General features: G+C 38.4%; 1 protein-coding gene across 3 annotated transcripts in view; it reads right to left on the bottom strand.

Moving 5' to 3' along the window:
* The window catches only part of phf14 (PHD finger protein 14), a 99,869-nt gene that overhangs the window by 21,211 nt on the left and 50,810 nt on the right, over nucleotides 1-27,848 (bottom strand). The window contains exons 14-17 of one of the 3 annotated variants that reach the window (XM_053231397.1): nucleotides 26,251-26,425; nucleotides 18,702-18,758; nucleotides 18,410-18,531; nucleotides 868-985 (exon numbers count right to left, since the gene is read on the bottom strand). In XM_053231397.1, coding sequence (XP_053087372.1) covers nucleotides 868-985; nucleotides 18,410-18,531; nucleotides 18,702-18,758; nucleotides 26,251-26,425 — 472 coding nt within the window. Of the gene's footprint in view, nucleotides 1-867; nucleotides 986-8,731; nucleotides 16,994-18,409; nucleotides 18,532-18,701; nucleotides 18,759-26,250; nucleotides 26,426-27,848 lie in introns of those variants that run through there. The other 2 variants (XM_026942370.3, XM_053231398.1) reach the window with 2 other exon arrangements.

Raw genomic sequence — 27,848 nt, 5'->3', positions numbered from 1 at the left:
ACTTTCACTGCATGTTAAAAGATTTTCAAAAAATATGTGAAATTGGGTGATCAAAAAAATATAATAGTATTTCTAAGAAAATTCCTAAGCAAGCTTGTCCTACATTTGCTACACTGTTTAACTGTTTATTTGCGTAACTGTAATTAGCTGTGGTTTTTATTGTCATTACATATTACTTTTATGTGACTTTGTTTTTATCATTAAACACAATTACTAAACTGACTATGCTCATGAAAGGAGTGTGACGACTACACCCAACTGGAGCCAGATTCACAAAACTGGATTTTCAATTGTGTAACACTTTAAAATTTTCCCCAAACACATTTGGTGTATTCTGTTCAAATAAAATGGCAGAACTTTTAAGAATGTTGCCGTTTTTGAAATGGCTTCACCTGAGGACAACAACTACACCATGTGGGAAACGGGAAATGCTCTGAATAAACTTTTGATATGCATCTGTTTTACATTAGGTAAGAAATGATGTGATTTGAGGCTTTTGAATATTACCCCAACCCCAACACTTTTAGAACATTTGGGTAGTGATATTTTATTTTTTATGATAAAAAAGATAAACTTTGCATCAAATGGCATAATAACTTTGGCTAGTGTTTTGAAAAAAAAATGAAGAAAGCTAATTTTTTTAAAGATATTTAGTACTTAATGAGCCACTGTTTCTCTCTCACACACACTCACACACAAACTGAAAACCATAAATTTATAATTGGGATCAACACTAACACCTCTATTTGATCCACTAGTGTGATTTTAGTCGATTTTCATGATATGCACCTTTTGGTGTAGTGGAATGCGATGAGCTGAAGACATTACAGCCCTGTCTCCACCTCAGCCTCCCTAAGCAACTCTCACCTTCGATGATGAGGTGTCACATTCCTGACAGATCCAGCCATAGCCTGTCTGCTTAGGAGACTTCTTCAAGGGAGGGTCCAGGCAGCCGAAGTGGTAACACAGCTGACACTCATCACACCTACGAAGAGAGAGAGAGAGTGATATTACCAGAGGGAATATAGCTCAAGGCAGGGAGTAGCGCCTACACTGACACGTAGACACACACGCTCTACAAGTATCCCTGCCAAGAAAGCGGCATGGCCCTCATCAGGCAGATTTGATCGATGGTGACAGAGCAGCTTCCTGTCAGGTAACAGATGCTTAATAGATTCAAAACGCATTGGCACAGCACCTCTCACATGGCCTTGTACAGCCATCATAAAACACGCCAGCTTGATTGGCTCGGCTGAAATGGGTTTCCGTGCATCTTGCCAATAAATCTTTATAGGATTTTTTTTTTTTTTTTTACTTATTTCCAAGCCAATAGGTTTAAAAAGGAGAATCGGTCTTATGAGCATCCACCATTCCTACACGCAAACCGCAGGCATAAAACGTGTTTTCTCAAAATCACTGGACAATTCATGTTTTTGTGAGCCGTGAAAATAACACATGAAAAAAAAAAGAAAAAAAAAAAACTTTGTCCAATGAGGAGCCTAAGGAATCTGAACCAAGCGAAACCTCCATTTATCATGCATGGGCTGTTATTGGTGAATGCCCGGATGCCCTTCAGGCCAGATTCCATGCCCTCCCTTCTCCTTCCTGTCCGTAATTAACTAATTATGTTGTAATCAATAGTGAAGATTCAGATTTGGCAATGTAAATCAGATAAAGCAGATAAGGGCCGAGGAGGTCAATAGGCACCCTCCCCATTCGTCTACATTACATGGATGAGGGGTACTAGGCTTTTATCAAAGAGTGTTCAGGAGGAGAAAATAAAAGAAAAGCACTTCATTTATTGGCCTTGACTCAAATCAGACTATTTTTCCATATTTATTTTAATGCCTTTCCTTCAGAACTCTATGTCCAAACACAAGTGATTTTTTCCCCCATATTTTGGTTGTAATATGTTTACAAAGATGGGGTCAAGCTTGGTGAGGAAGAATGCAGTGTTAAATGACGCAGAAACCCTTTTCAAAATTTGGCCGACCAGAGACACCAAATGCTAATTAAAGGATAGTGATGGATATAACACAGCACTAATGAGGAACCAGAGTGGGAAATGCACACAGCAAGCCCATCCTGTCAAAGAATACAGGGTTGCTTTGATTTATGGAAATTATTTACTTCATTACATTACATTTGGTGGAGGTGGAACTCTCCACCAAAACAGCAATAATTTTCCTCTGAAAAGAACATAGGTAAGGAGAACATGTAAGGAGATTCCACTGCATTTAATTCCACAGAGAAAACTCACTGTGATGGCAAGGGCTGAAAGTAGACTTTGACAGCAGGATGCTTGTATGAGCATTTCAGTGTGTACAAACTAATTACCAATCATGGTGTTGAAAATATGGAGTTTCACAACAGCTAGATAAAGTAAGATCTTGCAAGACAGGGCTTTCCAGCAAAGAGTCTGATTAGATATTACAAACCAATAAGTTGGACTTTCAGATGGCTTGATCAGACTACACAACAAAATAAAATGATCATGGAATTTCCAACCAAGCAGCCAAATACACTATATGGCCAAAAGTTTGTGGACAACTGACCATCACACCCATATGTGCCTTTTGAACATCCCATTCCATTATTCCCCCTTCGTTATAATAACCTCCACACTTCTGCAAAGGCTTTCCACTAGATTGTGGAGCGTGGCTGTGGGGATTTGTGCTCATTCAGCTATAAGAGCATTGGTGAGGTCGGGCACTGATGTTGGGTGAGGAGGCCCAGGGTACAGTCGGAGTTCCAATTCATCTTAAAGGTGTTCAGTGGGGTTGAGGTCAGGGCTCTGTGCAGGGCACTCGAGTTCTTCCACTCCAACCTTGGTAAACCATGTCTTCATGGACTTGACAAGGGCATTGTCATGCTGGAACAGGTTTGTGCCTCTTAGTTCCAGTGAAAGGAAACTATAATGCTACAGCATACAAAGACATTCTATACAATTGTATGCTTCTAACTTTGTGGCAACAGTTTGGAGAAGAACCACATATGGGTCTGATGTCAGGTATCAGGAGTCCACAAACCTTTGGCCATATAGTAATCTAATAGATGGCTAGCAAACAACTAAATTAGGGTTTGCAAGCCACTATGCTGGTAATAGACGTTCCCAACCAAAGGGTCAGCTCAGGTGTCTCAAACCAATAACCAGGCAAAGAAGTCTTTAATCAAACAGATTCTACAAACCAACGATACGGGAACAGAGATTTCAAACAGATCTTAAATCCACTATTCAGATGCTTTCCAGGTTACGGAGGATTCCTACCAAGAGTCAAATTAGACTCTAGTAACAAATAACCTGATTATGGTGTTTCAAACAGTTCTATCATCAAAGCAATAACATGATCATGGAGTTTCCAACCAACCTGCCAAATTAGATTCTACAAACTAATACCCAGATCATGGTGTTTCAAACAGCTTTTTCAGCAAGACAATAACATGATCATTGAGTTTCCAACCAAGCAGCCAAATAAGACTCGGGGTTTCCAGATATGCAAAAAAGATATGAAACAAAAAATCAGATAAACAGCTTGAAAGCAAGAGGATGAGCACAAGATAATCTTCACGATTACAGCAGCAATTCTTGATGAAAAGCAAAGGTCTTTCAAGTGCCTCTGAAAATTGGAAGAGGGTAATTATGACTAGTCTTATGGGTTTAGGTTAAGACATACTACAGCCCACGCCCAGTCTAGATAATTTCCAAGCCTATACTCAACACTTCAGCAACATTTTTAAATAAATAGTACTCATTATACAGTGAAAGGCTGATCAGTCACTTCTCCAGCAAAGTGAATGTTCTTTGCGTGGTCACACTGACCAGCGAATCTTATATACTCCACGGTTTTCCTAATGAACATTTAAATTAGTGATCTGCACTTTAGGCCTGACATGAGACCAACATTTTACTAGCATACAGTAAATGCCAGACTAGAGATCTTAATAGCATTCTTAATAGCATGTGACATTCAGAAGAGGAATAATAGAATATCAGACTCATTCAATCCTAACAAACCTGACATAATATCCTTATTAAGAATGACTGTACTCTTTCTGTGAAATATCAAGTGTTACAATTTTCCATTCAAAATGATGGCAGAATTTATTTCCTAAGCTCGTCTTAATGGCGTACATTGCTCACGTCCCGATATGCCAAGCTCATATCACTATCTAATCCACATATTCATTGTGACAGAGCGGTGAGGAAACGGGGTGCCCTCGGCGACAGACTGTCAGCTCGAAACTGCCTCCATTACATGATTTCTCTCTGAAGAAAAGGAGCAGGGGAGAAGTACTGCACTCTACTCACATCCTATTGTTACGTGCGAAAAACCCAGGCTGCCACCATTAGCAGAATAGTTAACAAATGCTAATAACCTTTTATATGATTTTATATATGATTTCTTATTAGAAGATTGACGGTGACTAAATAAACTAGTCAGCTAATTTAAATATAATGACTAATATTCACAGCAGATTATGTGAATTTGCACAATTGAACACTTAAGAAATCCACACAATAAGTCAAGACATGCTTGGTGTCTTAATTTCGCATGCAAATAAAGCTAACAAGTATTAGAAGCGTATGACAACCAATTACCACAGATGAAACTGCATGCTAAGGTTAAATCATGTATCTTTGCTATTTAATTTAAAAGAAACTTCATCATTCTGAGACAGCACAACATACAGCATGACCTGTGAAGAAGAGAGGGAAAAAACTGCGGCCACCAATTTAATTTCTGACAAATAGGGTGTATATGCATTGCATTACTTAAAGCATTGTCTGAGCTATCCAGCATTTTTTTTTTTTTTTTTTTAAATAAAGTCTGAGGAGAAACAGCAGTCGCTATATATAGGTTCTACAGCGAACTAGTTAGACACAAATTAAATAATGCACTAATTAGTATGAAAAATTGTTGTTTGACTTATGTTACATGCTTCATACTAGCGTTGTTGGTAGATTAGCAAAGCAAGCTAATTGAACTAGCTATGTACACTCACCAGAGGCACCAATGATCTCTTCTACTTCCTTCCAATCTCTATTTTTCTTCATAATGTCTCTATACACAATTGATAAGAAGTCATATATGACAGAATAAGATCCATTTTTGCATGTCAAACAGTAAATGGGAACGAATAGCAGGTAGGAACTAAAGTTGTGAGTGGTGGAACAGAAGAAATTTTGGATCACGTGCACCATAGGACTGGGCCGAGGAATCATTTCAATTGTATGCATTTGTAGCTTTACTGCATCACACCTAATTTGCGTGTAACTGAGAAAATCTCAGTTCAGATGTTGCTTGCCACCACCGATGAAATTATGGCTTTGACACGCATGTTATACTTCCATTCCTTGTCAGCTTCGTAAGTCTCCCTTCAATTCAGAACCAAATTTTGGACACCAAAGTAGTAATGGACTTCCTAAGAGTATACAGTTATTTTATCTATTTAGTTACAGTTTATGAGTCAGTTAAGCGAAATTACAGAACAGCAGTAACAATCAATAAGAAGGCATTAACCATAATCAAATAGCAATATTAATTAAAGGTTTATAGTAGGAATTGAAGCCAATAAGCAGGAACATCAGCAACATCATGAGCATGCATATCTGTGCAGGAAAGGGGAATTCAAATCACCCCTGAGGCCGGTCTGTAAAAAGAAGACAAATGATCAGGAATGTGTGTGTCGTGCTAATGAGCGCACGCTTATTGCAGCATACAGCGAACGATTGATTTCATATGAACCCTCCACTCTGGCAAATAAAGAAGGCGCAAGAGGCAAGAGACTCCTCTTCTCTCTGCAGGAGAGTTTAAGACCCGTGGCAGCCACAGGAGGCCTGTGTTTTATTAGCGCCGGCCATGACGTTTCGCCATTTCACGTCTTTAATTACTTTGCCTTAATGAACCTTTTGTTGTGTATCATGGTTTACCATCTTTGAATTAAAACACTGCTCAGCCATGCAGGCCCAAGCAGGAGTGAGGCAGGTGATTATGGGTAATTGGAATTCAAAATGACAAGACCTGTGCACTGAAATGGCTTAACCTTTTCAGTTTCCTAAACCTTCACACGTACATGTGAAAAATAGTTTGTTTCCTAATTATAAATAATAGAATGCAACAAGTTTTGTCCTCAAGGTAAATACTGCCCAGGGGTTCCTTGAACAGAAGGGGAGATGATTCTGTAACCAATTAAAATTTATTTTTCAATCATAAACCTGCATTTGAAAGTTTATTGCAGAAGTCAGAACATGACCAGAAACAGGATGCTTATCAATCTTATGGTCAGGTCAGAATGGACCAATTTAAATGGGCCTAAACATGGAACAAAACTAATGAAACTTTTGCTTGCTCAATTTCTTTAATAAACAGAAATGGCTGTTTTTATAAATCATTTATGTTGCACATATTACATTCAGGTCACTTTCACCTTTGAGTAATCTCTTTCTTATTTACTCTCAAACTAATGCACATACAGCAACCATCAAGATGATTCCCAAGTATGTGAAGATAAGATAAGATAAGATAAGATAAGATGTACCTTTATTTCAAACAGGTTTCACGCATGTATACAACTTTAACCAGGGGAAAAAAAACTACTTGGGCTTTCCCACAAAATAAATATTTTCATTTGGTATGTAGCTATGTTTAAATACAGGGTGTCCAAAAGTCTCCATAGGGGAAATTAACACTTTTTAGCAAAATGTCTTCCAAAATGTTTCATACTTAGTTTATATTATTATTATTTTTTTCAGATAGCCTTTAAGAATGCCTTTGACAAAAGGAGAGTGTATTGAAATCATTCTTCTGGCTGGATCGGGAAGCTGTCGCGAGGTTGCGATGGACTTTAACAGGAAACATGGCAAGCACATCACACACACGACACTGTTGACGAATTCAAAAAGACCGGAAGTGTTGTGGACCAACTGAGAAGTGGACGTCCACAAACATCCACTGACGAAGGCACAACTGACGTGGTGTATATACTATATGTATGTACTATAGTGTACGCTACTTGTTCTGAATCCAACCACCTGCTGCACTACACACACCGGCCAAGGCGTGATCTGGTAGATGCTTTTTTTTTTTTAATTAGGCGGATGAAGAGATGTTTTCTTGAGAGTGATCTTTTATGAATCAGAACACACAGGAAACAGTTTGATGCAATTCTGTTATATAACTGCCCTGCTTACTACACACTGTTAAACATATCAAGAGAAAATCTAGCCAGCTAGAAAGCTAGCCAGATTTGAGTAATAACTTTTAGATGTGTGCAAGGATACTACTTCATATCTCTTAGCAGAAACATTAGAAGCTTTGTTAGAAAAGAATAATAAGCATAAACTTGTTCATTTCCCTTAGTCTGTATTAATGCATTTAACTAGCTAGCTATTTCTCCACATGTTATTATATTAGGTTAGCTCCCGCTTTTCAGCCGAGTCAGTTTCCAGGCAACCACAACACGGGACTGGGGGGCAGACTGGAGCTTTTACTCTAAGAGCTAGCAAATAAATTTAAAACTTGTCCACCCCTGCTAACTTGTATTACAGTTAGTAGATCATTTTAAATAAAATATGCAAACTTTTTTGGGTTAATGGGGCACAGACAGACTAAAGAAAAGTTTACTACACAGCTCTCATTACTAACCATGTGGACTAATTCTATCTCTTGCACCGATGTACCAGTCTAATCCCTTCCTAGTATCTGTCATATGCAGGTGCCAGCCTCTATCTGCTCCGAACATTGCCCTTACACAACCAAGGTCCTCGATGCTATCAAAGCAATTCGGGTGCGTTTTAATCATTGGTAAAATCGAGCCGCTTTTCTCTCTCTCCTTCTTCCCTCTCGAGGCCCAGACACAATCCAATCACTCATAAGAGACTCTATTGATTGAGCTAATCTTATTGGGATGTGGACTAAAGGAGGGGGAGAAAACACAATTGATCGCTTTTGTCCACGACACGTGTTGCTCTTGGATGGCGAAGGCGTTATCCCCTTTCATCTGCCGTTTAATCTGAGGGAAAGTTCTTGGAGACCCCCCGCTGTGCTCCCTCAGCACCGGATTTACAAAGTCTCGCACTGTCGGCTCTTACAGAGACGAGCTGTGATGGCTTAATTTAATCAAAGGACATTTCGGAGAGATACCATACAATTTTAGATAAAAGTGGACCAGAAGTCAGTAGGCATTTGAGTTATTGGATCGTTACTAATTTGGTCATGTCTGGCTTTTTTTTTTTTTTAAGCGAAATGACAATCTGGAACATTAGAGAGATTCATGGAATACTTAAATGGAGACAGAAACTTTAAAAAGGAACAGAAAAAGGCTGACTTGCACATCATGATGATCAGCAATTTCTAGTTGATGTGTTAGTCTATGATAAATAAATAGATAGATAAATAAATAAATATAACTGTTTTACCATGGTTAGAGTCATGGTACAAAAAATATGTAAATAAAAAATGTGGAAAAAAATATTTTTTTTTATTTTTACTTGTCTTTATACATACATACATACATACATACATATATATATATATATATATATATATATATATATATATATATATAGATAGATAGATAGATAGATAGATAGATAAAGACATTTAAAAATTAAAAAAAATGGAAATGAATTTTTATCCAAGGTTTTTTTTTTTTTAATTATCATTTAATTAATTATATTTATTTAAAAAATATATAGCATGAAATATAAGCAAATATCATTCAGCTCAGGTAAAATTAATTAAAAATTATGTGGCAATACAGCTCCATTTACAAATATCATCTTATCAGTTTAGACTTGTGTGAAATTTTAAACTTCACCTTCAGTCATTAATAATGGTTACATGCCAGAGCAAAAATGTCCAAACAGACAGACAGACATCCCAAACAGAAACCTTCCCAAGGTATTAAAGGTGCAATAGTCGATTGTTTTATTCCTTACTCGTACAAATAACCTGGAAGACATGCAGAGAATGAGAACCCTTCACCACCACAATAAGCCATGGTCTTAGCAAAATTGAGTCGCTGAGAAAACCTGTGTGGAAAACTGGCTTCTGGTCTGGAATGCTTGTTTGTGTTTGGATATGCTTCCTGTCAGTTATTTAATAGACACTCTACAGGCCTCTGTAGATCCTGGGGGTGGAGCTTCGTGAACAACTCACCTAACCATTAGAGACTTAATATTTAGGGAAGAAAAAAAAAAAAAGAAACAAAAAAAAAGGACTAATCTTACCTAATGCACCTCTAAGAATGGCAACAGATGTTTCAGGCTAAGCCTATATTGCAAGCATATGTGGTAGTGTTGGGGAATTATATTAGATAAAACAGCTGAAAAACAGCTTTTTAACAACAAAATTGAGACGGGATTATACTGAGAATGTTTGAACATGCTAATTAAATGGACCTTGTTTGGGGATTAAACTGCACGCCAATTCTGATTGTCCCATTGTGGATTAAATTAAAGTGAGCAAGAGCAAATTTCCCAGAATGACCTTAAAATAACGTTTACACAGAGGGAGGAAATCGGTCACTGGTAATTTAAACAACAATTTACTTTTTTTAAAATAACTTTTAGGTCAGCTACACAGCCTTAGATTTCTCTAAAAGAAACTTTCTCTCACCATTAAACCATGAAAGTCTTGATACTGAACATGATCACAAACAGGGTCGTCTTCTTTTTTTTTGTACGGTGCCAAAGTGATTGTGAGTCTCACTCGCTACAGACCTGCTTTTTCTAAAACAGTTGAAAGAAACGCTGTAAATTTATCACCCAGCGTGGCCGCAATTACCTGGGGAGAGGCCACGTGAGCCGGATCGATAGAGCACAAAGCGCCAGGCCATTGACCGGCGGCCATGACAAAGTGCCCCAGCGGCTTTTTGTGAATCCCTTCAATAAGAGGAGCGGATTATTGGCCTTCCTGCACTTTTTGATTAACGTTGAGATGGGAACAGTATTATTACGGAGCTATTGTTTGACAAGGAGGTGTTGCTAAGACTGGGAAAGTAAGTGAGGAAAAAGGCACACTAACTCGTTTTTATTAACTCATTACCTAACAGCTCACTCAGGCAGTTGCTAAAAGGTTGCACAGGGAGATGGAAAATGGCACGAGAAACTTTCAGGAGTAGGAGCTGCATCTAAGTTGTGTATTTCCTCCCGGTGTTCAGCAGGGGGCTGAAGCGAGTCGAGCTCACTCACCGCATTCGCCCATCATGCTAGCGGAACAACTATTTCAGACACTTTTTTTAAGGGGAGAAAATCTTTAGGAAAATAGGTAGGAGGAGAAAAAAGGGTTTGATTTTTGCCTTTCTGTGGAAATCCAGGACCTCAGGACAGCAATTTGTGCCCACGTACAGAGGGGTTTGTGGGCTGAGGAGAGGTGAAGAAGGGAGGATCAGCAAAGAAGAGGAGATCCGGACATACACTGCAGTCAGCTCAATGCGATAAAACACGTTAGGAAGTTGCGGCGTAATAGATTTTAGCTGCTTGGCCACCCTTCCCACACGGTTTCCTCTTTTAATGGTCGGTAGGGTAAGGGGAGGGAGAAAAAAAAAAGCAGTGAAGTCAGCAAAACAAAATGCCGCCGTTAAATCATCTCTGCAGATCCTGTGTCAGGGCTGTAATAGGAAAAGAGGCCATCGTCGGAAAGGTTACTGCTCGTCCAGATCCCACACACACGCGCACACACACATGCACACACGCACACTGAACATCCCTGCTGTCTTCGAGCAGCATGCAGTCTGACCTACTGAGATATTATCCATTCAATTCTAAGCATGTTTATTTGCCATACAAAGCAACATTATAATCATTCAAATCATTTATAATCATTCACAGCACTACTAACTTCTCGATTCTGATTGATCAGTAGGTGGTGATTAATTTTCTTTAACACCACGACTTAGACAATAGTGCTGGCTTCAAGGTAAATCACAGGTTTATATTCATGCTCTCAATATCTTTTTTTATTTACACAGAGACTTCTATGCAGGACACGCCACATGACCAGATTTAAAAGGTGTTTTCTGTAACGAGATTATTATTTCACGTTTACGGAAGGAGCCTCCAGTGTCAGCACTTTGTAACAGGGGAGTCTTGAAATGAGGGCTTTGTAATTTCTTGCTAACACGACATGCTGCATTTTTGGTCTTATTAACTTCTAGAGTCAGAGGAAAAAACGAGAAGCTGGTGAGGGAACGAGTGTTTATAGCTGTTATAACATAAGTGATAACAGGAACTAACTTATTTAATGGCCATTTTTCAACACTGAATGTAACTATAAACAGATCCAATGTATGACGAGCCATTCTTTTAATTAAAAAAAGTTGTTAGTGTTGGAAAATTGCAGTGGTATAAGAGGAAAATGCTGTTATTGGGGTGGTATAACGTATCACAGCACCCCATCGTTGCTTATTTTCCTATAACAGCACGTCATGTGTTTTATTCCTTACTGGAATCCTATATAAAATATATTGTTTGGTAATTGTAAGTCAGCTTCACATCGATGACTCTTATTCCTGAGCACATAAAATCCTTGTGTTTAGTCTTCATGTGTGTGTGTGTATCTTTAGTTATGTCTCTTTGCATTCTTTCTATAACATTCTCACATTGTTTCTAGTCAAACCTACATTGTGTCTGAAACAGTAAGCAGCCATGTCTAACCTGTTTTACAAAGCAGTGCTTTCAAGTATTCATAAACAGTTTGAAAAAACAATTTGAAGGCAGCAATATTTCATGATGTTGCCAAGATAATGACATCACCTACCATCCGTAGCTCACGTAGTGCACCAGTGGTGACAAGTGGTACTGTGGGCGGGGCTTATTTTATTCCCATGTTATCAAAATGAATATCTGTGCTGGTTTATCTGACACAAAGAAGCTTTTTAGGTATTAGTCTTTTTTTGCCTTTGAAATTACAAATATAATGAAAATTCAAATAGTATCAAAGGTGCCAATAATTCTAAGAAAATCCTAGCAGGCAGAGAGAAAAAATAGAACCTTTCCACACAAACCCTAGACTATTAATGGAAGGCACTGTTTTGTTGTTGTGCCAACAAAAAAAGCAAAGCAAAACTGCTACTTACAAGCGATTCACTAGTTAACGTTCAGCTAGCTAAAGTTGGAGTGAAGTAAAATATGACTTTCTGCTGCCTTTCCCCTTTAGTGAATTGTGTTTTCACCATGTGCATTTTATTTGCGTTTGGTCTTACTGCTAATTTAGCTGAAGAAACAGAAAGCATAGTTTTCAGGTGGCTCCCATATCATAAAATTGTAAAATCAAACAAAACAAAACAAAAAAACAAGGCTTAAGCGTATTGCACAGTGCACACGGTGAAATCTGTTCCGACAGCCCTAGCACACAATGTCTCGGCTCAGAGTTTTGGTGGGCTTTTGTGTGCTGCTCATCGCTGCCACTGTTGTTGTATAAGCACAAATGGTGCTTGTCTGCTGCCAGGCACACTGAGCTTTTTGTTATGCCGTTAACCAGATTTCCCCATGAAAGCTCTCTCCGCTCTCTTGCTCTCAGTGCTGTGAGCTTGGCACAGGGAAGCAGGGAAGGATGAAGTGAGAGGGAGGATCATGGAGGAACAGGGAGCCATATGATTCTGCGTGCTTGGTTGGGTGTGTGAGAGAGAGATGAAGCGCGGAAAAACAGCGCACTGAGACATGCTGGAGCCCATCCCGGCTAAAGTAAATAGATCATAATAAACACTGTGTGCGAATCCACCTCTCTCATTTACTCTGTTTCACTTGTTCACTGTTTTTTTGTTTTTTTCTGTCCCGTACCTAGTATGTCTAGCAGAGCGGATCCTGTTGGACACGCATGCCGTCCCCGAAAATAAATCAGCCAGGACAGGAGGGGACACGCACACACACGGCGTACTACAAGCCAATGCTCGGCGCTATTAATTAGCCCAACCGAGAGTCATTCATCACGGCGGCAATAAGGTGAAAAAGTCAAGAGTTTATTACAGCTCGCACAATGCCGAGGCCACAGCTCGGGGACCACACACACACACACACACACACACACACACACACTGCACATGCACTCACAAGATTTAAAATGGTTTAGGTGAATAATAAAAACTGACATAAATACATAAATAAGTTAAATATTCCACTTTAAAATGAGTGCAAAAAATGGTTTTTTTTTCTGTTTTGTTTTTTTTGGTCGAAATCAACCACAAATGATAATGATAGGCACATGAAATATACACAACTGCTCAACTGGTGCAACATCCATTCCAAAATGGATCACAATCTCACACCACATTATATCCATTAATCCTAATATGCAATTTACAGTTATCTTTGATATAAACATACACTGCAAATCTGAGCTTCTAAACCCCTTAATCATAATTACATTGAAAAAAAATCAGCAACCGTTGTTTGGGAGGATGTAAACAAATAGTATGATATAAACCATGCAAGTCTACTGCTAGAAAGATGATAGATAGATTGTTCAGTCTAGGCTGACAATGTTTGCTGTAAAAGGTTCAAGTATGGTGGCTGAAAAGTACAAAGTACATTAACAAACCAAAAATGCAAGAGACAATCCGAGAACAGACCAAAACTAAAAACACTACCGCAAAACTAACAAATCTACAGTGAAACTAACAACAGTACAGCAAAACTAACAACACTGCAGCAAAACTATAAACACTACAGCAAAACTATAAACAGTACAGCAAAACTAACACTACAGCAAAACTACAAACACTACATCAAAAAAAAAAAAAACAACCATACAGCAACACTATAGACACTACAGCAACACTATAGACACTACAGCAAAACTATAGACACTACAGCAAAACTATAAACACTACAGCAAAATTACAGACACTACAGCAAAACTATAGACACTACAGCAAAACTATAGACACTACAGCAAAACTATAAACACTGCAGCAAAACTATAGACACTATAGCAAAACTATAGACACTACAGCAACACTATAGACACTACAGCAAAACTATAGACACTACAGCAAAACTATAGACACTACAGCAAAACTATAAACACTGCAGCAAAACTATAGACACTAAAGCAAAACTATAGACACTACAGCAACACTATAAACACTGCAGCAAAACTATAAACACTGCAGCAAAACTATAGACACTAAAGCAAAACTATAGACACTACAGCAACACTATAGACACTGCAGCAAAACTATAAACACTGCAGCAAAACTATAAACACTGCAGCAAAACTATAGACACTAAAGCAAAACTATAGACACTACAGCAAAATTACAGACACTACAGCAAAACTAACAACACTACAGCAAAACTATAGATACTACAGCAAAACTATAGACACTACAGCAAAGCTATAAACACTGCAGCAAAACTATAGACACTACAGCAAAATTACAGACACTACAGCAAAACTAACAACACTACAGCAAAACTATAGATACTACAGCAAAACTATAGACACTACAGCAAAACTATAAACACTGCAGCAAAACTATAAACACTACAGCAAAACTAACAACACTGCAGCAAAACTATAAACACTACAGCAAAACTATAGACACTGCAGCAAAACTATAGACACTGCAGCAAAACTATAGACACTGCAGCAAAACTATAGACACTACAGCAAAACTATAGACACTACAGCAAAACTATAGACACTGCAGCAAAACTATAGACACTGCAGCAAAACTATAGACACTACAGCAAAACTATAGACACTACAGCAAAACTATAGACACTACAGCAAAACTATAAACACTACAGCAAAACTATAGACACTAAAGCAAAACTATAGACACTACAGCAAAACTATAGACACTACAGCAAAACTAGACACTACAGCAAAACTATAGACACTAAAGCAAAACTATAGACACTACAGCAAAACTAACAACACTACAGCAAAACTATAAACACTACAGCAAAACTATAGACACTACAGCAAAAAAAAAACAACAACAACCATACAGCAACACTATAGACACTACAGCAAAACTAACAATACTACAGCAAAACTACAAACACTACAGCAAAACTATAGACACTACAGCAAAACTATAAACACTGCAGCAAAACTATAGACACTACAGCAAAACAAAACACTACAGCAAAATTACAAACACTACAGCAAAACTATAGACACTACAGCAAAACTATAAACACTGCAGCAAAACTATAGACACTACAGCAAAACTATAGACACTACAGCAAAACTATAAACACTACAGCAAAACAAACCACACTACAGCAAAAACAAACCACACTACAGCAAAACTATAGACACTACAGCAAAACTATAAACACTACAGCAATACTATAGACACTACAGCAAAACTATAAACACTACAGCAATACTATAGACACTACAGCAAAACTATAGACACTACAGCAAAACTATAAACACTACAGCAATACTATAGACACTACAGCAAAACTATAGACACTACCGCAAAACTATAGACACTACAGCAAAATTACAGACACTACAGCAAAACTAACAACACTACAGCAAAACAAAACACTACAGCAAAACTAACAACACTACAACAAAACTATAGACACTACAGCAAAACTAACAACACTACAACAAAACTATAGACACTACAGCAAAACTACTAACAAAATCACATTCTCATTGGTGACGAGTTGTTTGTTTGCTATTGCATTTTTTTTTTGTTGTTGTTGCCTTTAAGATTTCGTTTTGGCTGTTGTGTTGTTAGTTTTGTTGCATTTTCTGACCTGCTGTTGCATTTTTGGTTTTGTTGTTGCATTTTCTAATTTGCTGTTGTGTTTTTTCTGATCGCCATGTTGAGTTACTGTTCATGTGTTTTGTCTTAGTTTTGTCGTTGAATTCTTTGATTTGCATTTTTGGTTTGTTAATATTTCTTGCACTTAAAGGCCACTATATTAAAGGGCATGAAGACGTGAGAATCCCACAGAGGGACATTCCTAGCTATCTCGACAGAATATAAGGCAGCTGAGCTGTCAAAAAGCACAATATGCTTCACCACGAGGCAGTGTGTGAACCATTGTAATTGCACGTAACAATTCTGCCTGCTCACGACAAAGAATAAAGAAGTATGCGATACCAACAACACACACACAGCTTGCTACACCTTCTAATTATTTTCTCCACTGATCATTATGAGCTACATTGTAAATATCACTCGTCATATTGAAATACAGTGGATGCACAGACATAAGTAAATACTCTACAAGAAAGAAATACTGCTGTGTTTTGAATTCTCTATTCGCTACTAACTAGTTTCACATAGCATAAGCAATAAGCAAGGAGAGCAGCACAGGATTCAGTTCAAAAGCATTCATCATGTGTTAATATAGAGGACACACAACATTCAGGTTAAAAAAAAAAAGGGATTGCAGAAAGATGAGAGGCAAAGAAGAAAAGGAGAGGGCTGCACAGAATTGTCCCAAATTGGCCAGGATTGCACGAAGGCCACTTGAAGCAGGGCTTGATAACAGTTGGAAAGTTCCCCATTACATGACAGTCAGTTTAGGAATCCAAAACACAAGCAGCTACACGTCCAGCCTCAGAGATACTGTCCAGTACACGTTCATCAACTTTAAATTCTCCATCCAAAATGGCTACCTAAGCGTCCTCAAGATCCACTTAGTCCTCTTATAGAATCCACTGCGGCACAATCATCCCTTTAATGCCTTTAATTCGCAAGCTTTAAAATCCATCTGTAATTTGAAATTTGAAAAAAGTGCATTCGCTCCTGAAAGTTTCTTTGTAGCCCAAAAGAGTCAACATGTTAAATTCCATGGTTCTGAGCAGGAAGTGATGCCAAAGGTGACGGTCAGAGGAGGCCGTCGTCTGCGACTTCCTGCCCCGACCCGGACGCCGCTCTTCGAAACGACTTAATCTGCCTCTCTCTCTTTTCTCTTTCTCCCTCTCTCTGTCCCTCTCTCATCTGTCCCCAGATTTTTTAGGGGAGGAACGTGGGGGAGGTGGGAGAGGTGGCGCCCGGCTCTCACGACCTGTTTAACGCAAAGATAGAGCAGTCAGTCAGGGCAGCACACCGTCACGCCACAGCTAAGGCCTACACAAATCAGACTTGGTCAAATATTATGAGTACTTCATGCCGCAATACAATTTACAGTCGAAGTTCACTGCCACGATTGTACAATTCTAATCTTTCTAGGGAACCAAATAAGAAAAGATCTCACGCTTGACGAGGTTCAGGCAGTTCCAACCTGTAAATCGCCATGACTGCAAAAGTACAATGCTCATCTTCAAATCATCTCAGCACGACTCCTGTTTCCATCCCTTAGGTATCATATTTAAAGCATAATATGCATTATCTTCTATGAACTTTTCACTAATTACAGTGAAACTCAAATAAAAGTATGTAGTATGTGTGAGAAGTTAAGAGTTGTTCATTGGTAACTACTATAATTCTAATGAATTCTAGATTGTTTAAATCACGCATCCTGCCAATTCAGCTCAAATCTCACCGGTTTCTTCAAAGTGAGTTGCTGAACCACTGAAAAAAAAAAACAAAAAAAAAAAACGTGTGAATTAAGGTGTGTCAGGAGTTTTGTGTAGGTTTTCACAGATCAGGCTGTTCCATCTTTAAGGGTGTGTTTAGTCTGATTGAATCAAATCCTAGTGCGTTTTTTTTTTTACCTCGATGAGGCTGGATGAGGCAAATGAGAACACAGCAACTTGGGTGCGGAAGACTGTCTGAGGGCGCTAGTCTGTGTGCCGAAGAGCCGAAAACGTACTTCGTTTATTGGTCAGAAATACATTTGAAAAATATTTGATTCACTTCCTGCAGATAGGTCGAGTGAGGATTGAATCATTTTCTCACTGCAATCAAATCATGCTAGAATATTCTTGGAACTGGATTGAGACCATCTCACTCAAGGCGCTTTTATGATATGGAGTGTTTGATTTGAACCTTTGGAATGTACACTCTAGTGTGTTGCGGTTTAATTCCAACGAGAAAGCGAGCTAGCTCAGAATCAACTGCATGAAGTGAATCAAATATGGAGTGGGTTTTTCAGTTGCGGGCTATGTTTTTTTTTTTTTTGTGCATGTGAGCTGCCAAAATGAGCTGCAAGGCGCAAACTGAGCCAAAGGACAGAGCTGTAGTGCTGCAGAAATATGATGTGTTCTGGATATTAGAAATGTGCCTTAAGAAATGCAAGAAAAGAAAGAGTGAATAATGGATCTCTGGATCTAGATATCGCACTGAATCAGTCACTTCCTAACAATAAAGCACAGAAAGATAAGAGGAGCTCAGTGAAATGAGCAAACGTGACAGCTACATAAGAGAAGGCTGGTGTGGCCATATAATGAAAAGGAGAGCTGCTTAATCAGGAGCAGAATTATGAGTTTCTCTCTAAACACACACACACACACACACGCACACAACACACACACTCACCCACCTAACGAGGTTCTCGTTGTCACCGGGCCCTTTGCAGGTGGTACACTCCGTCCTTGTGTCGTCAGCTTTTGGTTTTTTTTGCAGCACCGACTGCCGCTGCCTGCGTTCCCGCGGTGCCGGTTCCTATGGAAACGCAAGCCATTAGAGCAGTGTGTGTGTGTGTATCTGAGGCTATGAGTGTAGAAGAGCTGAGGGTGCTGTGCAAACATCCCCTTGTCCTTCTCTTTGCAATATTAGAGACAGATGAGACAGAAAGATAGCATCAATAGAAGAATGGAGAAGTGAGAGTTCACCTCTATCTTTTCTTCCTCGCAGATAGACACCCTCTTCCTCTTCTGGCCCCGGGTTCTCTGTTTAAGACAAAATAAAATCCTTAAATAGACTCAGAACACTATTGAGTTCAAAACAATAGCTCAACACTCTTTTCATCACATCTGAGAGTTAATTTGCCTGTAACAGCCTGCATTGTTGCTGGCTATTGTAGTGAAAGACAATGCTCTTCAGTTCGACTCCATCATTACTTCACTCTGTTAGTTTATTTCACAGGTTTTCCAGAATGACTCAAGACTCAGTGTACAACAGCACGACTAGATTTCACCGTAAAAAAACGTGCCCTTGATGCACCGTAATGTGCAGCAAAACAATAATACTCATTATGATGTGTGATCAACAATCTGATGCATACAAAATGCATACAATTCAGTATAGGATTCAACATATGATTTAGACTTGTTTCCTTATGATACACTATAGTGCAGCACATTGTGATATTATATGATTTAGTATTGTATGAAGGAATTGATTTTAATAAATGTGTATTATGGCCTGGAGAAGCCCTTCACATGGTGAACTGTTTTCATTTTCACCATATACAGTACTGAAAACTACAGATGTTCCTGAACTTTCACTTTGCATGTATTTCACTTGGAGAATAAAATAGAGAAAACCGCATTTATACATTTAAAGACTCTTTTCCATATATACATATAAAATTAATATGTAAAAAGATAAAAAAGGGGTCCAAGCACCCTTCACAAATAACACCCCTAGTGGCCAGTTCTTGCCAAGTTACATAAAACAATAATGTACTTTGACACCAATTTTTTGATATTTGGCTAGGAATCCTTGGACTATTTCCCAAAAATTAGAGTTTTCATGTTATGCAGTGCTAAATGGTCCAAAAAGGCACATGGCAACAGAGGCCACAGCTCCTTCACAGTACATTGTTTTACAGAGTAATTATTTATAATCCCACTATCCAATGTCATCCAGAAGAGGACGGGTTCCCGTTCGAGCCTGGTTCCTCTCAGGGTTTCCTCCTCATGTCATCTCAGGCAGTTTTCCATCACCACTGTCACCTCCGGTTTGCTAAATAAGGATCTACATCTACAGGACTTCTGTAAAGCTGCTTTGTGACAACGTCTATAAATAAAAGTAAATTGAATTGCATTGCTATGTTACCTTTACTTAAACTTTATCCTATATTGGGATTACACCCAATAGCAGTCAGGATATCCCGCCTTGCTAAACTGGATAAGCTTCTTCATGCCCAAAAGATACAAAAGGAAATTCAGGCTTCAGCTCTTGGCTTTGACAAGCATGTTAGAATCTTCTAGGTGCTGAAAATCTGACAGGCTGTACTCCACATTGAATTTTATGAGCAATTGCTGACCGACTCAATATCCTAAGGGTAAAACATAAAACTGGAAAACACTATCTTTTGAATTGGCCTGGGCTAATATGGTGATATAATAAATATCATATAAAAATAATAAAGGAATTGTGATTGTTTTTAAATAGCAATTACAAACTCTGATTTGAAGCAAATAATTTTGTATTGAATATTTAAATTTGTAAAATGTAAATTGTTTATTTATTATTAGAACCTATTAGAATTTTTAGAGTTTGCATGGATAGGTGGGTGGGTGTGTGGGTGGATGAATTGTTTGAATGGATGATTGTTTTGTTTGTTGGTTAGATGATGGATGACTGAAAATGGATGGATGGTTAAATGGATAGATGAATAGTTGTTTGTTTTTTTGTTTGGATGGGTGGAGGGATGGTTGGTTGGTTAGATGGACAGATGGACAGTTGGTTGGTTAGATGAATAGATGAATGATTGGTTGGTTCGTTGGTTGGATCGATGGGTGGATGGTTGGTTGGTTAGTTAGATGGATAGATAGGGGGGGTCAGCAGATGGATGGTCAGTTGGTTAGATGGATACATAGATGAACGGTTGTTTGGTTTGTTGGTGGGAGGATGGATAGGTGGGTGGAAGGATGTGTGGGTTGGTGGAATGAGTAGATGAATGGATGTTTGTTTGGTTGTTTTGTTAGATGTATGGGTGGATGGTTGGTTTGTTGGTTAGATGGGTTGGTAGATGGATGCTTGTTGGTTATATGGGTGGACAAATGGGTGTTCTGAAAACTTTGAGTTTAACTGTTTTTCACATTTGTGATGAACAGGGGTCCCATCGAGAGAGTTTTCACACCCAGTGTTCCTGGGACAGACTCTGGATACATCACGTCCCTGACCAGCATAAAGCGATTACTAAAGATGAATTAATAAAAATGTTTTTCATATTTTTTGTCATATTTATTTCGTCCATTTTCCATTGAACGCATTGCTTCGATTTTGTATGCATAGTATTAGGTAGTACTAGTTGAAGTAGTAGTGTGTGGTAGACGATGAACTCCGGTAGTTCAATATATTCTCCTCATCTACATAACAGCTAATAAAAAACATCAGTGCAGCGCAAATCAAATCAAACGCTGGCATCTTAACAGGACGCTGCGTGCGTCTTTTTTTAAAAAGGGGGAAGAAAAATCGACAACATATTTAAACAGATTGGGAAAACAATTCCATCTGTCGCCTTTGGCTTGCCATCACACGGCAGATGGAACGCTTATCATTATAAATGCTAACTGCCTCCACACTGCCAGTTGGCTCTTGAAGCTTCCACCGAACAAAGCCACTCATTTATTTCGTTTATTCCATACCAGCAGACTCGATTAAGGGAATCTATTAAAGGCTGAGCTTCCGATGGAGGAGATGCGAGCAGGTAGAGGGCTGACGTGAGCAAAATCTCGGTTTCGTTCCGCTCACAGTATTAAGATGATTTGGCTAAAATCGATCTGTTAATTAAATCCATCACTGCGCTTTTAACGAGGCTCGAGTCGATTCTCGCAGGAGTAGAAAAATTATCCAAGCGCACGGAAGAACAGGAAAGCTGCAGTGGCACGGAGCACTGATCACATACAGTTCATTGAAAAAGTCTGCACCCCTCATGGTTTCTGGATGGAGGAAGATGCACCTACATTATAATATAGCTACAAATAAAAATGTCAAAAATTAAATATCGATGTGTCCTGCAACAAGACAGCGCTCTAAAACATAAAGCAAAATCAAATGAACACTTCGATATCAGTATACAAAGATATACAAAGGAAATAAGTGAGTTTTGTCATAATACTCTCGGTCTCCGGATCTGATCTGAGAATGGCAGAGTTCTCGCATTTCTATCAGAGTTAGAACAGATATCAGAGTAGGAAAGAAAGAAAATCTTGTTGGAGGCAGTTATAAAAACAAAAAGTGGGCCTACAAATTGTTAAAGAATAAAAAATTTTCACTAGTAATATCTTTGCATACACTATTTTGCCTGTTTTTCTTTGCTTTACTTGCTGGTAACTTCTTTATTTTGTCTTAAGGGTATACAGACTTTTGCACTTGATGGTTATTTTAGTGAGGCTTTATTAACCTGACTATATGAAGAGCTGGATGAAACTTTTTAATCCATCTGAGATGCCCTTGGTTTCTAAATTAACATTTCGTGAGAAGGACCCAGAAATGATAGCTATGAGTCCTAACCAGACAAAAAGGCGTAATAAAATATCACCATGACATTTATGAATTCACTCGTTCGGGCCCTTTAAAGAAGGCAGGTTCTGAGTGACTGGAACACACAGGGGCAGAACATCAGTGTAAAATTTCTCTACCTAGTCTAAAGTGGAGGATCAGCGGGAGGTCGATTAGCTGCTTCTGATAAATAGGAAAGTGGCTTTACGAGGGCTTTGCGCCGCTGTGGTGCCGTGTTAAAAGGCATTAAGAATGCAAACGTGGGGCTCCTTTCGGCGGCTGCTGCACCGCGGTGTGCGTCTGAAGATAAATGCTGCATTGAAGCGCCTAACTCCAGCAGAGAGAGGGAGAGAGAGAGAGAGAGAGAGAGAGAGAGAGAGAGAGTGTGTGTGTGTGTGTGAGAAAAAGAGAGACAGAGAGAGACAGAGAGAGAGAGAGAGAGAGTGTGTGTGTGTGTGTGTGTGTGAAAGAGAGAGAGAGAGAGAGAGAGAGAGAGAGCAACAGCGAGAGTGCAGAAGGTGGGGGGGGGAGGGGGGGCTGTAATCCAGCTGTTTTCTGTTGAGTCTCACAGAAAAATACATTAACTGTACACCAGGGGTGTGACAATATAACGCTTTGACACCATGCCATAACAAGAAAATCTGAAATATTTTAATTTATGCTTATTATGCTAGATACACACATAGAGATACATGATAAATGATGATTCTATATGTCTTAGCCACCTGACCACCATACTGGTCCTTGTTCTCTGCGATGTCAAACAAATGGGAGTCTATAGAAAATGCATAGGTGTGCTGTGTTTTCCAGCAATAAAACACAAGGTAAATATATGACAATTTATCTCATATGAAGAATTTCATCCTCAGAACAAATGTCCAACATCCCAACTTTTCAACTGTCGCTTAACCGAGCTCGAGTTTCAAAAACCAGCCACCTCAAAAACTGTCAGAAAATCTCTCCAAGTAATTCACCCCTGTTATTGTGCCCGAACTCGGACCACACATTGTCATGTTGATCCATCCAGGACTTCAATGCTGGCTCGCATACACACTTAACATTCACAGCATTTAGGACATCATTAAGGAAACGACCCAAAATCTGTCTTCTAAATGTCATTCTCTTTTCCCCAAGTGCGTAGACATCAGTGAGGGCAAAGAGCCAAACCCTGGACTCTCTCTCAGCCACAGAAATCAGATGATATATCAGACTAAATGTAACCTTAATAAAGAAATAAAAATTATATAGATACACACACACACACACATATATATATATTTCTATATAATTTTATAACTACTGAAGGCTAATAGTGATTTTTCACAGCATACTTTTATATTTATGATACTTTTTTATTTAAAGTGAAAGACAACAGGACGTACCATGATCTCTAAACTAGTGCTTCTACAGCTAAAGCTAACACACACACAAGCCTGATCAGTCAAGAAGAGATTAAACAGCAGGCTTAAACACAAGGCAAACACTGCGGGAGTTTGGAATTCTGCGGATTTTGCTGTAAAATTCATTACCGCTCAATAGGCGCCACACTTTCAGCGTGCTTTTAATCAATCCTTCTAAACAATAAAAGGCTTAGTATTTTATCTTCAAGATATGCAATATAAAAGCTTTTGAGGTGCAATTCACCAAAATGCACTTTCTCAAACAGAAAGCAGTCGCGACCTTGAGAAGGCTCGAGAGAACAGACCACAGTGCGCGTCAATTATCTCTCATTAGCGAAGGCCGAGCGATCAATTAGAAATCAATTAACAAGGCCGCTTTGCCTTGAGCGATGCATAGATTAAGACTAGAAAGAGTGAATAGATTAAGACTAGAGTAAGTGAATTAAGAGAAGCTCAGACGTCTGCAAGATGCAATTGTTAACCATATACAATTTCTTTCAAAACTCATTTAGAGAGCTATGACTGTGAAAAACACTTTAAGAGCCATCAACGAAGAGCAGCACAATTCTGAGCTCTCATTATTTCAGTGATTTTTATTTAAAAAAAAAAAAAAAAAAAAAAGGTCACAGGTTCAGAAATACACATTACACTCTACACAACTTCTCTGAAAAGGTATCTGAGAACCAGCTAGTGCTTTATATAATCAAACATGCTAGTTTCTTAATGCATCACATAAATGTGAGAGGTTTTTGACAAATTAAAAGAAAAACAGTTTGAGTTCAGTTAAAGAGAAGGCTCGCTGCAAATCAAGTTATTCCGATCACCTATATGTTATAATGAAACATTTCTATCCTGATGCGAGTGGTCTGTTCCGGGATGACCGGGGCACACGGGTGTCACTGAAAGGTTTGGTGAGGATGAAAATGATGTAAGTTGTACGCTATGGTCTTCACGGTCACCAGGTCTCAACCTGAATGAACACCTAAGCGGGGAATTTGAAGTGACGTGTTAGCTTCCTAACACCATCATCAAAACACCAATTAAGGGAATATCTTTAGGAAGAATGGAGTTCATCATTTCAGTACAGTTCCAGAGACTTGCAGAATTGATGACTAGCGCACTGAAGCTGTTCTGGGTGACAGACACGCACTACTGTCTACATGTGTCTTAAATCTCATCCTTATCTGCTATTTACAGAGTGCAGGGTTTTTAACATCATTTCTATTAATGGGTTTGTTAACTTCGAACTCTGTGCTGTTCTACAACAACGAAAAAGTATAAACGTGGCTCTTCTTTCTGTAAGAAAGAATTTCCTTTACATTTATGAAGAACATTTACTTAAAGTTTATGAAAGAAGAGTTTAGTCAGCGTCAGAGCTTGGAAATAAAGTTGTTCCTTTACGTTTTCCGCCTTGTCTTCAGGTCGGAGGAGTTTGTGCTTTGGGGGTGATGTTTACAGTTATGCAACAAATAGCATTTTTTGAAAGGAAAAAAGAGAGGCTGGTGAGGAAATGACTGTTTATACAGTAGCTGTTGTAACAAAAGTGACAATGGGAACCTGCTTCGTGGACATAAATTTAAATATAAATCGATAAAATTATGATGTTTCATTCTTTACCAAATAAAAGAATATAATCCTTTGCAAATAAGAAAAATGAAACACTTTAGCAGGTTCTGTTATTGCAGAATAATCAGCTTCGGGGAGTTAACAGCGCTCCGCTTCACATCACACCACAGCACTGTAGATTATTTTTCTATAGCAGCATGCCCTGTTGTGTTTTATTCCTTACTGTTACTATCAAAACCTCAAAAAGATTAACAGAGTACCCGGAAAAGCAGCAGTAGCTTTTGGGACACACCCACAAGTGCCGACCTCGGGATGCCATCAGCAGCGCATGTCCTGTTACTCTACTGGAACTGTATTGTTGCTCTTTGCTGATCTTACACATACCTCCTGCTCTTCATCAAATATATTCTTGTAGGGGACAATATATGGTTGAGGAGTTTTAACATTGAAAAGGACATTTTAATGGTTGTATATAAATCACTTATTGAATCTGTTCTTACTTTTAATATTGTATCCTGGTTTAACTCTCTTTCTGTTAAAAGCAAAAACAAACTTTTAAGGATTATAAATGCGGCGAGTAAAATAATTGGTGAGAGACAAACACCTCTCACTGATCTCTTTACTGTGGCATTAAAAAGGAAAGCGTCTGTTACTGTGGGAGACTCTTCTCATCCGCTGTAGAGTTCTTTCCAGTTACTTCCCTCTGGTAGACAGTATAAAGTGCCTTTAGTGAAAAGGGCCAAGTATAAGAAGACCTTTATCCCAACTGCGATGGGTATTTTAAATACGATCTTAAAATGAATTTTTTATGTATTATTAGAGTTGTGAAGTGATGTATGTAATGTAAAGTGTTGTTGTGATGATTATTTGTATTGTTTGCGTGTTGAGCCTTTTGTCTAAAGACAGTTTTCTACCCTATTTGGGATAGACAATAAAGACAATAAAGCTTTTGAATTGAATTGAATACTTGGATGGAATGCTGCTGTTAACCAAAAAGCCCATGATCAGTGAATCTGCGTACCCTGATACCCACCGTGCCCCTCAGCTGCAGTTTTTTAGGCTCTGGTGACATGTCCTGAGGGATGAATTTGATTGGCCCTTTGATCTGTCTCCTGGACCTCTTGGTGCCATCGGGAAGTGTCTCCATGGCGATGTCTGCCTCGTCGCTGCTGGCCTGGTCGCACTCAGAGCACTGCCTGAAATCAAAAGGGATAAATGACAATGTCAAATTCGCTTTTACTCTCTAGTATTGATTTATAGTCTTAGAAATATCTTTACGATGAAATAAAGCTACACATAAATACCTCTGAAGACATCTCCACGTGACAAAACCGGACAAAAGTGGGATACAAATAATCAGAGCAGGCATGTACTATGTAACATGTTTATATGATGGTTAGTATCGAACCTGTTATCAGGATTTAGACCACTATCATGATACTGTATTTTTAAATGCTCAGGATTATGCATAACTAGACAGTTTATAAATTAAAAAAAAAGAATTCTTATGCACTGTATTTTAAAAATTTTCTTGAATAGAATTATGGGATTGCTGTACTGACTGTGCTCTAAAGCGTCTATGATAACAACGAGTACGATGAATATGAATATAAAGGTTTAATCCCCAGCGCTGTTGAATTCTCATATCCACGATCATGATATTGTTCATTACCATTACTAATTACAAATTCATTCCCATTTCTATACTAACAACTCACTCACAGGAACTCCTAATGTCAGACGTTCCCCATAATCTAAATCTGACAAAGAAAAACATCTAACTGTTGTGATGTGGTGAACTTTTCTGTAAGGACCTGGTTTACGGAAGGAGTCTCCAGTGCCAGAGCTTTGTAACAGTCAAAAGGTAAACAACTTGTAACTTGATGTTTTCTGCAACAGGAAATTTCTCGTTAACGAGCTACATTTCTCTGGTCTTACTAAATTGAAGAGAATAAGAGGGAACGACTTTGAATACCTGAAGAAGTAATAACGCAAACTAAACTGTTTCATGGATGTTCCACAGCATTCAACATAACTATAAATGGATCAAAAGTGCAACGTTTTGGTCTTTAATAAACAAATAATTTTTTGGGAGAAAATCCTTGCTTCTGATTGGCTGTTATTTTCTAGATCGAAAAATTTAATAGGGTCTAAATAAGCACTCTTGATACTATGTTCAACCATGACAACATTCATAAAAACTGTTTAGCTTCAGTTTACATTTTGCCACTGACTTAAAAATAAATAAGGAATTATTTACAGGCTAATTTAATTAAAAGGGCAAAGCAACATAATCCCCTTAGAGATGTAACCATTACAATAATAATATATAATAATAGCATATCGACGTGTGTGTTGGTGGGTAACTAGAACGTCAATTATGATAATAATTTCTTTTCATATTTGTAAGAAAAAAAACACGAAACACACTAAATATACACCCTAAAAAGAAAGAGAGACACTCCTCTCAATTCTGTACGACTGCTGTAAATATTGATGGCTGTAATTACATATAATTTAGCCTCCTCGTCAAATGTAATTTTGCAATACATTCTAATTTACACCTGACTGTGCGGAACGGCGTCTCACTATTTTTACATGAAGGATTACATGAATTAT

This window comes from Pangasianodon hypophthalmus, chromosome 29 (assembly GCF_027358585.1).
Source record: "Pangasianodon hypophthalmus isolate fPanHyp1 chromosome 29, fPanHyp1.pri, whole genome shotgun sequence".
Classification (NCBI taxonomy): domain Eukaryota; kingdom Metazoa; phylum Chordata; class Actinopteri; order Siluriformes; family Pangasiidae; genus Pangasianodon; species Pangasianodon hypophthalmus.
This window is presented reverse-complemented; position numbering and strand designations above follow the sequence as displayed.